General features: G+C 58.0%; 1 protein-coding gene across 1 annotated transcript in view; it reads left to right on the forward strand.

Annotated features, from left to right (window-relative positions):
• The window catches only part of LSS (lanosterol synthase (2,3-oxidosqualene-lanosterol cyclase)), a 22,933-nt gene that overhangs the window by 255 nt on the left and 10,409 nt on the right, over positions 1-12,269 (forward strand). Inside the window, exons 2-13 of the mRNA XM_006758772.2 lie at positions 127-295; positions 1,277-1,415; positions 2,390-2,498; positions 3,493-3,614; positions 4,850-4,946; positions 5,957-6,092; positions 6,785-6,893; positions 7,440-7,558; positions 8,890-8,987; positions 9,483-9,510; positions 11,476-11,532; positions 12,154-12,225. Of these exons, the coding sequence (XP_006758835.1) occupies positions 127-295; positions 1,277-1,415; positions 2,390-2,498; positions 3,493-3,614; positions 4,850-4,946; positions 5,957-6,092; positions 6,785-6,893; positions 7,440-7,558; positions 8,890-8,987; positions 9,483-9,510; positions 11,476-11,532; positions 12,154-12,225 (1,255 nt within the window). The remainder of the gene's footprint in view (positions 1-126; positions 296-1,276; positions 1,416-2,389; positions 2,499-3,492; positions 3,615-4,849; positions 4,947-5,956; positions 6,093-6,784; positions 6,894-7,439; positions 7,559-8,889; positions 8,988-9,482; positions 9,511-11,475; positions 11,533-12,153; positions 12,226-12,269) is intronic.

Below are 12,269 nucleotides of genomic sequence, written 5' to 3' on the forward strand. Positions count from 1 at the left end.
TAACGGGGCAGCAGCGAGAGGCCGGAGTGGCGCTGAGAGTGTTTCCTGCCTGCGCGTTGCGGGAGGTGAGACCTCTGGGCTCTGAGCTAAAGAGGAGGCAGGATGGCCACTCGTGATCGTTTCCAGGTGTCTGCGTCGTCGAGGGGGACCCTATAAGACAGAGCCCGCCACTGACCTCAGCCGCTGGCGACTCAGCAATGAGAGGGGGAGGCAGGTGTGGACCTATTTGCAGGAAGAGGACCACCCCGGCCGCGGGCAGACTGCGCTGGAAGCTCACTCCCTGGGACTGGACACGGTGGGTGCTCGAGGGCTTCCCACACAGCCGGGGACTCCTGCTCACGTCCCTGATCCTTAGCCGGGAGCACCGGGGACCAGCAGGGAGTTTCCAAAAGCTGCCCGTAGAGGGTGTCTTCTTCCTTGTTGAAGTGGGAGGGATGTGCAGTGTGGGGCCGGGGCCACATGCCCCTGAGGCTGGTTCCTGCGGGGAATCAGCTGGTATATATACAGGGCGTGATTTGAATGGACCCCTTTGCTTCAATTCCTCTATCAGTAAGTCGTCGGTAAGAAACTGCTCTATTTTATTTTTTTATTATTCAGAAAAAAATGTTGTTGGGTTTGTGTGAGTTTTTAATCCTCACCGGAGGATATGTTCTTACTGAACTTAGAGAGAAGAGGAGGGAGAGAGAGAGGAACATCATAGAGGGGGACCCCATAAGACAGAGCCTGACCTCAGTGACCTGGGTGTGTGCCCTGACTGGGAATCCAATCTGCCACCGTCTGGGGCATGCGCCGACGCTCCCAACCAGCCGACCCACCTGGCCCGGGCAGAAAAAGTATTTTTGATCCAGTGAATGTCATAGAAGAAATTCAGCTAGTCAGAGAGTATGCAGTGTAAATGGGTCTCCTGGTTGTGCCCGGGCCGCCAGTTGCTGTGTGGTCCTCTGGCCCTTTCCTGTGAGAGAGAGAGAGGCCTGAATTTCAGGTTTGCGTGGGATCCCCCCCCCCCCCCCCCCACGCTCTTGGGCACTTGGAGAAGTTGTGAAGAAATTTGCAAATATGTTTGGCTGGAAAGCAAAACCATGAGAGTCCACAGCTGTCCTTTTACTTTGCTGAGATGGTAATGCCATCATCAAAGAGTTTCAGATTTTTTTAATTGGAACAGCTGAGACTTTTAAAGCAATTCAGATTCATCATTTCGGCTTGGGCTGTAAGTGATGAGGGCTCCTTTAGCCTGGCCACAGACCCCCTCAGGTCTCATCTCTCTTTTCTTTTGCAGGGGAGCTACTTTAAAGACTTGTCCAAACCCCACACAGCCCATGAGGGGGCTCTGAATGGGATGACATTTTACATGGGGCTGCAGGCCGAGGACGGGCACTGGGCGGGTGATTATGGCGGCCCACTCTTCCTCCTGCCAGGTAGGAGGGTGCTGCCCCGGGCCCGTGGGCGAGGCAACCCTGGGGCATCATCGGGGTACTGGCCTGACCTGGTTCAAGCCCTTGGTGTATGTCTGTGGTGTGAATGAGCAAGTAGCTTTGCACCCAGGAGCTCACTTGGAAAAGGGCTCGGGGGAGGGGTTACCCTGCACCTTAGTTATCTTGGTGGTGGTGCTGGGAGAGGGGGGCGAAGGCACGGCCAGCCCAGTGTTGTGACAAGGGAAGCAAGGGCACTCTGGGGCTGGGGGAGGGGTGGCTCTTGCATCCCAGGCAAGTCAGGCGGAGGGCTGAGCCTGTGCAAAGGTGCTGGTGGCAGGCAGGGTGGCCAGTGGGTATCTTTAAGCTCCCTGTGGGCTGCTTTGGCATGTGAATGCACCTTGCAGGAGCTCAGCCAGGTGAGCGACAGGTTCGGGTTGGTGAGTGCCAGGAACATTGCTGCTGGGCCCTCCCGGCACGGAATTAGTTTGGCTCGACAAGACTATTGCACCCTAAAAAAACAGAAACAGAAAACTCTGACATCCTGTAAATGTTTCTCTAAAGAAACAGTCTTTTGGCACGGACTTGCCCTTGGGAGCACGTCGAGGGCTCTGTCTTCTCTTCGGCCCACCTGGAGCCTGTGGAGACTCTTCCCTGGTCTGCTTTGACCCTGGGCAAGGCGATAGGACTTCAGATGCCTCGGCCACCTCACCTGTGACATGGAGAGGATGGGAATCTGTTGGGTTTTTTTTTTTTTGGTTTTATTTTGGAATCTGGTTTGAACATATGTGCACGTATGTGCATCACTGTGGTGAGCACTGGTTTCGGGGTCCAGAGGAGCAGCCCTCCCAGGCTTGTTTCTGTGCGAAGGAGAACCTTGGGAATAGCTCCCTGTCAGGAGGGGTCCTAGGAGGAAAGGGGTCGGGATTCGCAGTGCCGAGTGCCTGCTCCCAGGGGCAGACATCTTTTCTGTCACACAGGCCTCCTGATCACATGCCACGTGGCGCGCATCCCTCTGCCAGCTGGATATAAAGGAGAGATGGTGCGGTACCTGCGGTCGGTGCAGCTCCCGGATGGCGGCTGGGGCCTGTGAGTCTGCTCGGCCCTGTCACTGCCCATGTGTGCATACATGTGCACAGATGTTCTTGTGTAGGACACGCACCTACCGAGGGGCGGGGTGACTGTAACTGTGAACCTGGCCTGGATGGGGGCGTGGCCAGTGTCCCAGCTTGTGTTATAAATTGGTTGCATGACCGGCTTAGAGACCTGAGCCCCTCACCTGCAGTGAGAACCATCTGGCTCTTATCACGAAGGCAGAAGGAAATTGTCTGACTCTGGGGTGGCAACAGGTGCAGCTGGGGCTGGCCAGCTCTCCCTCGTCTCAGCCTGCCTTTCTGTGGCAGGGCTTGCTCTGGGATCAGGACCCTCCCCCAAGGTGGCCACCTGCCTGCCCACCCTGGTTGTGGGCTCTGGTGGACCAAATCCACACCACCGGCCTCCATTACAGAACCCTAGGGGAACAGCTCAGCTTTTCTCAACAGGCCTGTGAGCCCCAGCTCTGGCCTGTGGGTCCCAGCACGTCATGACAGATGCTGAGGTGTCACCAGTGCCGTATGACTGCACAGGGTGGGAGCGTGCCCTTACACGTTGCCCTGCACGGTGTTCTGTGTGCCACGGTGCTGAATGGGGCTTAGATGGATTATGTTGATTGAGGTGTGGGAAGTAAGCAGAGGAGGCAGTCAGGTTCTGCAGGGCCGGTTTTGGTTGTCATGGGAGGTGGCTGTTCTGGGTGTTTCTTGTGTTGTCCTGTTATGTCGGTGTAGGATGTGTTCCATTCCTGTGCCTGGGACCTGTGCTGCTGGGGTGGCTCCAACTTGGATAAGAGTGTCACTGACAGCCAGGTGGGAGTCTGCCCTGCCTGCTGAGTGGGGACACACATGTCAGGGGCAGCCCTAAGAGAAGGCCGAGCATGTGTGCTCACTGCCCCTCATCACCTCCCGAGGACATTGAACTGAAAGCATTGCTTAATTTCTTAGCAGTAATAAAAGGTGTCACTTTCCCACCCTGTCTCCCGCTCCCATAGGCACATTGAGGACAAGTCCACGGTGTTTGGGACGGCCCTCAACTATGTGTCCCTGAGAATCCTGGGTGTTGGGCCTGACGACCCCGACCTGGTACGCGCACGGAATCTTCTTCACAAGAAAGGTATGCCCTGCACAGCACATGCTGACGGTCCAGGCTACTCTGCTTAATGAGTTCTTGCAAATGAGAAATAGAAAGATGCCCCTTCACCTGAATCAGTGGGCGAAACACGTGAACAGGGAATTCATCAAAGCAGAGAAGTAGAAACGGTGTAACCCTACCGGTAGTTTTTGAAAAAGCAAATTAAGATAACCATATACTCTCCTGTTTGCAGGGTGGGCTCTAGCAGGTAGCACCTCCCCCCTTGCCTGTGTGCTCTGAAGGCTGTTCATTGCAGTCCTGGGGAGGCTCCATGGCTCCCGCTGACCTGAGACCTTTCTTGCTGCTCTCCAGAGCCTGGCAGGCCTCCCCACCTGTCTCTCGTGGCCACTCCTCCGTCCACCTGTCCTCCTGCTCTGGTGCTCACACACAGGGGCTCCTGTCAGCTCCTGGAAGTCCCTTCGCGCCTCAGGGCTCTGCATGCTGCTCCCTCTGCCTGGGATCCTGTCTTCCACCCCACCCCACTGCTGTGGGAGTTCCTCCTCATCCTTCACCTGGCGCCTGGGATGTCCCTCTGGGAGCCATCCCTAACCTGTGTGCATCCTAATGAAATCCCACAGTCTTCTCACGTGTCGCGCTTGCAGTGACCTCCTCGTTAGCTTCTGGTCTCACCAGCTGCTTTCAGGCTCCTTGCCGAGGGAGGGAATGTGTTTAGGCCACACTTGCTTCCCTGGTGGCTCCTGGGTTTTTTACTTCTGAACACGTGCGTCTGGGCGAGGCCTCCTGTGAAGCACAGCTGGGATGGTGTTTCTGTGCCGGGGACCTGTGCTCTGGCGTGGCTCCAACTTGGGCCAGAGTGTCACTGACAGCCAGGTTGGAGTCCTGCCCTGCCTGCTGAGTGGCCGCTCTGCCTGCTGAGTGTGGACACGTGTCAGGGGCAGCCCTAAGTGGCCCTAAGAGAAGGCCGAGCATGTGCGCTCACTGCCCCTCATCGCCTCCAGGCCCATGTGATACAGGCTGCTGTGTGCATCTGGGCCCCTCACCTTCCCAGGTAGCTGCCTGTGTGTCCCCTTCCTGAAGGCCGGGCTGTGAATGCCTCTCCTGGGGCTGCACACACTCCTGTTGGGGAAGCTGCTGACCGACCCTGGGGTTGTTGTGTGAGGTTTGGAAGCCTTTGCTCTCCGTTCAGACAAGAAGGGCACGCATGACTCCCGAGGGTCCAGTTGGAGGGAGATAACATGGGCTTGTTCTCTCTCCAGGTGGAGCTGTGGCCATCCCCTCCTGGGGGAAATTCTGGCTGGCTGTTCTGAACGTTTACAGCTGGGAAGGCCTCAACACCCTGTTCCCGGAGATGTGGTAGGCTCGCCTCTGCGGGGTCATGGCAGCCCGGTCCCTGCTGCCCTACTGAATGGAATGACAGGGCCCTCGGGTCCTGCCTGAAGAATATTGGAAGGAAGGATGGGGGTGCCCTGGGTTGGGCCATGTGGTGGATGGGTCACCCTGCTGGGCTGTTACAGGGCCCGTGGAGCATTGTCAGCAGGGTGTGGTCCCTCGGAGCATCGGGGAGGTTGGGGGGGGGAGGGGAGGGGGGGGCTTGTGTTAGATGACTTTGGTGGAGGAAGGGCACATGGTGAAGGGGCCACTGGGGAGTGACAGCGGGGTTCTGCTGGAAGGGCAGAGGGCCCAGCCTCCACAGCCATGAGGCGGGGTGGTGGTGGCAGAGGGACAGCAAGGTGAAGTGGGTGGAGGGGCTCTGTTACTCAAGGTTAGCCAATCTGGAAGGGTCCGGCACGTGTCTTGGGGCCATTACAGCATTCCTCACTGGCAGGCTTGCCAATTGGACGTGAACCTCACCAGTGTGTAAGGGCCCTGAATATGAGGACGAGGGCTTGAAGGGGAGGGGAGAAAAAATACCCCCGGCACTCACCCACCCGGGAAGGTGGCCTGGCTCTGCTGATGTCAGAAGACACATGTGTGGAGGTCACGATCAAAGGCTCAGGCCTAACCGTTTTAAGTAAACTTTTCATTTTGGAATAGTTTTCAATTTCCAGAAAAGTTGCGAAGGTAATCCAGACCTGTCCCAGAGACCCCTCACCCGTTTCTCACTATTAACGTTCCATGTTACCGTGGTTTGTCTGCCACTACTGAGAAACCACAGACAGTCCTGAACCTTAGGGCCGCGGTCTCCTGGCTTCAGGATGCATTTGGCTGAACCAGAAGTGGGGCGCCCAAGAAGCGGGTTTGACCGCTTCCCTTGAGAGCATGGTTGTGCTCGGCCACTCTGAGTCCATGTTTGGGGGGCCTGGGGCTGTGGTGGTGCTGATGGCGGGGCTGGGGCTCCTGCTTATCCACTGTCCCCCCTCCAGGCTGTTTCCTGACTGGATGCCTGCACACCCCTCCACACTCTGGTGCCACTGCCGTCAGGTCTACCTGCCCATGAGCTACTGCTATGCCACCCGGCTGAATGCTGAGGAGGACCCGCTGGTCCAGAGCCTGCGCCAGGTGAGGACCTGGGCCTGGGTCATCCTCAAGGTCAGCTGTGCTCGCCTGGTCCCATGGGCTTGCAGCACTGAGCCCCCTGAGGTTAGGGCAGGGGTGGGCAACCTTTTTGTGAGTGCATGCCAAAACCATCAAAATCTCTGACTCAAAATTCTTCTGCGTGCCAACCCTAATTTTTTGAGAACATGTTACGCCTACTTGATATCTCTTAAGGTGTATGTATGTGAAGAACCTTGAAGAAATAATAAAATTCATTCGAGTGACAAAAACACAGTATATGATGATGAAAAATACATTTATTTTTAATGTATACCTGTTGTGTAAAATTATTTATCTAAGATGCACCTACACTGGATTTATCTGAAAAATAAAAAAGTCGATATTAAGAAAAAAATTGTAAATGGAAGATTGATTATAAGAGAGGGTTTCATGTGCCAGCAAAAGTTACTGGCGTGCCATGTTTGGCACGGGTGCCAGAGGTTGCCCACCCCTGGGTTAGGGTGAGGCCTCCCTCTCCTATCCCCTTAGGAATTGCCCAGAGGGCCTCTTGTGGTAGGATGGGGTGCAGGCACCTGTCCCTGGGAAGCAGGCCCTGAGGTGGGTGGGGGTGCCAGGTGTGGATCAGGGCGTGCCCTCGGGGGGCAGAGGGAGAAGACAGCTATAGGCAGTGGGTGCTGAGGTGCTGTCGCCCCCAGGAGCTCTATGTGGAGGACTATGCTAGCATCGACTGGCCAGCGCAGAGGAACAACGTGGCCCCTGACGATCTCTACACGCCGCACAGCTGGCTGCTCCGTGCAATGTATGGTGGGTGCTTCCCTGGGGCTGGCTGGGCCTCCCTGGGGCCAGCTGACACCTGAGGTGGCGATGAGTTTTCTCTCTCACCGTCATGTGGGTCATGTGGTGAGGAGCCGGCTGTGTGCACCTCGTGTCCAGCAGACCTGCCCTGCCCTTGGAGTGACCCTGGGGCTTGGGCCCCTAGAGGAGAGAACTTAGAGCTGAGGGCCTTGGAGGGCGCAGTCATTCCTCCTTGGGGGAGAGACTGCAGTCCAGGCTCACCTCCCTGTGGGACTCCCGGGAGACTGGCACTGCATGCGGTGTGTGGGGCCCTGGGTGGTCGCTGGGTCCCTGTCCTGTCAACTGGGTTTCTATTCACAGAGCCCTCCTAACATGGCAGGGCAGCATGCCAATGTGTGGGGGCAGGCAGGGTGTGGGGTGTGAGGGGCATGGAGGACAGCAGAAAGGAAGGCAGAGCAGGGCAGGCTGGAAGGGCCCAAGTGGCCCTGTGCCTGGCTGGGCTGAGGCCAGAAGCTCCTCTGTGCCCCGTGCTTGCTGATGCCCTTGCCCCCACAGTAATCCTCAACCTGTACGAACGCCACCACAGCGCCAGCCTGCGGCAGCGGGCCATCCGGAAGCTGTATGAGCACATCGTGGCCGATGACCGCTTCACCAAGTGCATCAGCATTGGCCCGGTCAGTGCCACTAATCCGCTGGGTGTCAGCCTTGAGTGGGCACTAGACTGCAGCCCTGGGGTGGACGAGGACCCAAGGAGGAAGGCCCAGAGACCGGTCTCTGCTCCAACAGGACCCCATTTAGTCCCCACCTGTGTGCTTGACCCTCCTCCCACCCCCACCACCTAGGGCAGTGGTTCTCAACCTTCTGGCCCTTTAAATACAGTTCCTCATGTTGTGACCCAACCATAAAATTATTGTCGTTGCTACTTCATAACTGTAATGTTGCTACTGTTATGAATTGTCATGTAAATAATCTGATATGCAGGATGGTCTTAGGCGACCCCTGTGAAAGGGTCGTTCGACCGCCAAAGGGGTCGCGACCCGCAGGTTGAGAACCGCTGACCTAGTGTGTCTGAACACTGCTCTTTGAGGCCACTTTCTCGGGATCTTTCTGGCCAACCCCACTCCTAATAACTCCTATCTGCCCTTCCCTTATGGGGGTGAGAGCAGCAGGGGTGCGTGGGTTCCATTCCTGGATCCTGCCGAGCCCCGTGACGTGGAACTCTCATTGCTCTGAGGTTCTGGGCTCCTGACCTGGCTTTGCCTTTTGGGGCCAGGCGTGGACACACCTGTGGGACCCTGTGGCCAGGTGCACAGCGGCCAGTGCAGGGTGGGGGAGGCCGGCTCAAGGCCATGGGCGACGGGTGCAGGAGGCAGAGCAGTTCTGAGCCCTGGCGGGGCATGACGGGGGATTCGTGAGGTCTCCCAGTCAGTGCAGTGCCACCCAGCCCCACTCCCGACCCTGCTCCCAGGAACCCTCTGGGCCTCATGGGACCCCAGTGGATCGAAAATGATGATGCCCCACAGCGCAGTCAGTTGTGTTCCTTTTAGCAGCACTGTGACTCTCGGCTTTGATTTAATGTGCGTAAAGCACGTCTGACTTAAGTTAGACGTAGGCTTTAGTTGGATCTTGCCTTAGGAGATCCCAGAGTGGAAGGTCTGGGCCTCTAGAACATGCCATTCTGAGCAGGCAGGTCTGGCCTGCATCTCCCCTGTGCCCCTCTGTCCCCACGAGCCCACTCGGGCACCCTGCTCGCTTGCCAGTTCGCTGGGCTCACACCTCCTACAGGTCTCCCTCCCTCCTCTGCGCACACCTTCTGCCCCTTCCCACTTCCCTCGGAGACCAGGTTTCCTGGACAACACGGGGGCTCTGTCTCTCAGGCCTGGAAGCAGTGTGTGCTTGGGAAGCATGGGGTAGACCAGGAGGCCCGGTCTGGCCTGTGGGGGCTGTGCTGGGCCCTCGGTGGGGTTGGTGTGAAGCAAAGCCCTGACAGTCCCGTCTCCTGCAGATCTCAAAAACCATCAACATGCTCGTGCGCTGGCACGTGGACGGGCCGGCCTCCTGTGCTTTCCAGGAGCACGTCTCCAGGATCCCCGACTACCTCTGGTGAGTGTGGCGGGAAGGGCCTGGTTGGTTGGTGTTATGCTTTGTCTATGACTGACGTAGCTGAGAGCCCAGAGCAGATGTTTGTGGGCCCTGCAGCCGCAGCGGCAGGCGTGTGACTATCTCTACCTTCATGTCCCAGCGAGGGTGCCGTGGCGTCTGGTGTGACACTGGAACCAGTAGTTTCAGGGTCGATGGAAGCTGAGGAGGGTTGTGTTTGAGTGGAAAGGTCCACCCCTTAGTGCAAACTGGGTGCTTCTAGGAGGCAGAACCAGGAAGCCTGTGAGCGGACAGGGCAGCTTCAGGCAATGTCAGGAAGGCTTTGGTGACAAGGAGAGCTGGTCAGTTATGGGTTGTGCCTTGGAGGGGTCTCCTGCTGCCCCCTCACCCGGCTGGGGAGAGGGGCTGTCCTGAGTCTCCTGCCCATGCAGGCTCTGGGCACCGCCTGACTCCCAGCTCTTTGTGCTCTGCTCCCTGACCTGGCTTTTCTCTTCACAGGCTGGGCCTCGATGGCATGAAGATGCAGGTGAGAGCTGCAGGGCTGGCTGCCGGCTTCCTCTGCAACCATTCCTGCCTGTGGGTTTGTTGAGATTTACAAATCACTCCTAACAAGGCCTGGCAGTGTGATGAGCGGCTGCAGGCCCTCCATCCTGTCTCGGGAGGGTTCACGGTGCACCTCCAGGGCTGGGAAGTGTGCAGGAGAGCCCGGAGCCCTCAGGTTGTGGCAGCGCTGAGGGTCAGAGTCCTCCAGGGTCGTAGGAGCACAGGGGGTCTGCAGCCACCATGCGGGAGCGTCTGTGAGCCAGAGTAGTTCAGGACTGCAGGCCAGGAGCAGACAGTGACCTCAGAGCCCACACAATGGCCTGACTAATGAACTGCAGGCCTCAGGTAGGAGGAAAGCCCTGCCCCCAGCCTAGCACCTGTGGAGCTGCTCCCACCCTCAGGGTTTATGGCTTCGTCCCTCAGCCCTGAGATCCACTCCCCTGCGCCTTGCTCTGCAGGTGTCCCATCGGTTTGTGCGGTATGGATGTGTGGGTGATCTGACACCATCACCCCACCTCCCAGACCCCCAGCATATTTCCTGTTTGTGACCCTGGGTGGGATGCAACAGTGCAGGGCTTCTTGGGCTGACCTCCAGCTACAGGGTGCCCTGGAAGCAGCAGGCCTTGGAGCCGTTGGGCCACCCTGAGGGGTTTTGTCTGCTGAAAATGCAGAGGTTCCAGCGGGGCCTTGGGCTGCACAGGCCACTGGGCCTTTGGGACGGGTCCTGGGCCAGCACTCCCAGTGCAGAAGCTCACCTCGGTGCCCTCCAGGCAGGCCCTGAGCCCCTCTCCCAGCGCCTGACTCCCACACCGCCAGTCCCTTGTAAAAGGATTTTCAGAATATGCCAACTGCCCTTTCACGTCCCAGCGCTCGAGGGCTTCTTTGTCTTTAGGCAACGTCTCTGCCACCATGGAGTCAGGGATGCCTTCGTGGGGTTTGTGCTGGCTTGTGGGCGTCCGGATTAGAGCCCAGTGGCTGGTGCTCTCTGCTAGCCATCCCCCAAATGCCTTCTTTCCTGGCCACCCGCCTCTACAGCAGGGGTTCTCAACCTTCTGGCCCTTTAAATACAGTTCCTCATGTTGTGACCCAATCATAAAATTACTTTCGTTGCTACTTCCTAACTGTCATGTTGCTACTGTTATGAATCGTCATGTAAAATCTGATATGCAGGATGGTCTTAGGCGACCCCTGTGAAAGGGTCCTTCAACTGCCAAAGGGGTTGCGACCCACAGGGTGAGAACCGCTGCTCTAAAGGGTCCACCTTCTGGATCCGACCGGTTTCTTCCTCTGGGCCCTGTATTTTCAGCAAATCGGCGGTTAGGCCCGAGGGTTGATGTCCTTCGGGTTTCTTTAGGCCAGGCAGTTTTCCTGGTGGTGCGAGTTCTTCCCTCACATCCCACTGGGCCCCGATCCTGCTGTCCTGTTAGCGCCGCAGGTGGTCTGGGCTCAGGTGTTTCCACTCCCATCCCAGTTATCCACCTGCCTGTCACAGTCCTGTGCTGCCTCACTGGGGTTTGGTCATCGGTGTTCCGGTGGGACCTCAGTGTTGACCAGTGAACCAGGCTCCCGGATTTGAGGGGGCCTTCCTAGCCCCTTCGAGGCCTCAGCCAGGCCTTACCACCTCAGAAGTGGGGGGTATTTCTGGTCATCACATTAGGGCCAGAGGCTGTCATAGGGTGGATAGAGGCCACAGGCAGTGGAGACCACAGGGGTCGGCTGTCAGAACCCTGAAGTACCCTGACACAGTCATTTCCTGGCTGGCGGCCCGATGAAGGCAGGTGGGGCTGCCTGCAGGACCAGCCCCCGCAAGCCATCATGGGCTTTGAAGGGTGCTCCTGCCTCTTCGCGGGAGCCGGTGGGAGCCTCCGGCACTGACAGATTCCGAGAGGCAGTGGGCGGCTGGGAGGACGCTGCCTGGCTGCTCTAATGGTTCGCTCTTTGTGTGCAGGGCACCAATGGCTCGCAGGTCTGGGACACCTCGTTCGCCATCCAGGCGTTGCTGGAGGTACGTGGCTGTTTTCTTGTTCCTCGGCCTCCAGCTGATCTTGTGCACCGACCCCTGTGCCCAGGACACAACACCTGCTGACCCTGACTCTTCGCTCTCCTGGGCTCCAAGGCCTTGGCGATGGATTGGCTGAAGCAGGGTCTTTTCTGGGGGGTGGGCTGGCTTGGAGCCTTCTGGAACAGGGAGGCTGGAGAGGCTGCCCCGGGAGACATGGCAGTGGGGACTGCTCCAGGCTCTTGTTAAACCCAAATTGCTCCTCCTGGACACTGAAAAGAGCCACTGAGCATGTATTAGAGAGAAGCGGGAGCGTGTTTTTATTCTGGTGGAATGAGGTCATGGAATTCTGGGGGGCCCTGAGGAGGGGTCAGGGCTATGTGGGGCCGGGCTAGCGTATGTGGGGTTTGCCGCGGACAGGTCAGGACCCTGTGAGTGTGGGTGGGCGGGTGCGGTGTGGACATTCCTCCTGCCCACACCATTTTTCCATCACGTCTTTCTGACTTGTCGGCAGACACCTAAGACCCCGGGTGGGTTTGTTCCTGGTTCCCAGCAGTGGCAGCCGTCCGGAGACCAGCCTACCCCACAGGCTCCGTGGCCAGCGGCTCAGCTTCTCCTCTCTTCCAGGCGGGCGCACACCACAGGCCCGAGTTTTCGTCCTGCCTGCAGAAGGCGCATGAGTTCCTGCGGATCTCACAGGTGAACCCTGGGGGCTGTGAGGGGCCTCCCATGGGCAGAGGTTC

The sequence above is a fragment of the Myotis davidii genome, unplaced genomic scaffold (assembly GCF_000327345.1).
Source record: "Myotis davidii unplaced genomic scaffold, ASM32734v1 scaffold175, whole genome shotgun sequence".
Lineage (NCBI taxonomy): Eukaryota > Metazoa > Chordata > Mammalia > Chiroptera > Vespertilionidae > Myotis > Myotis davidii.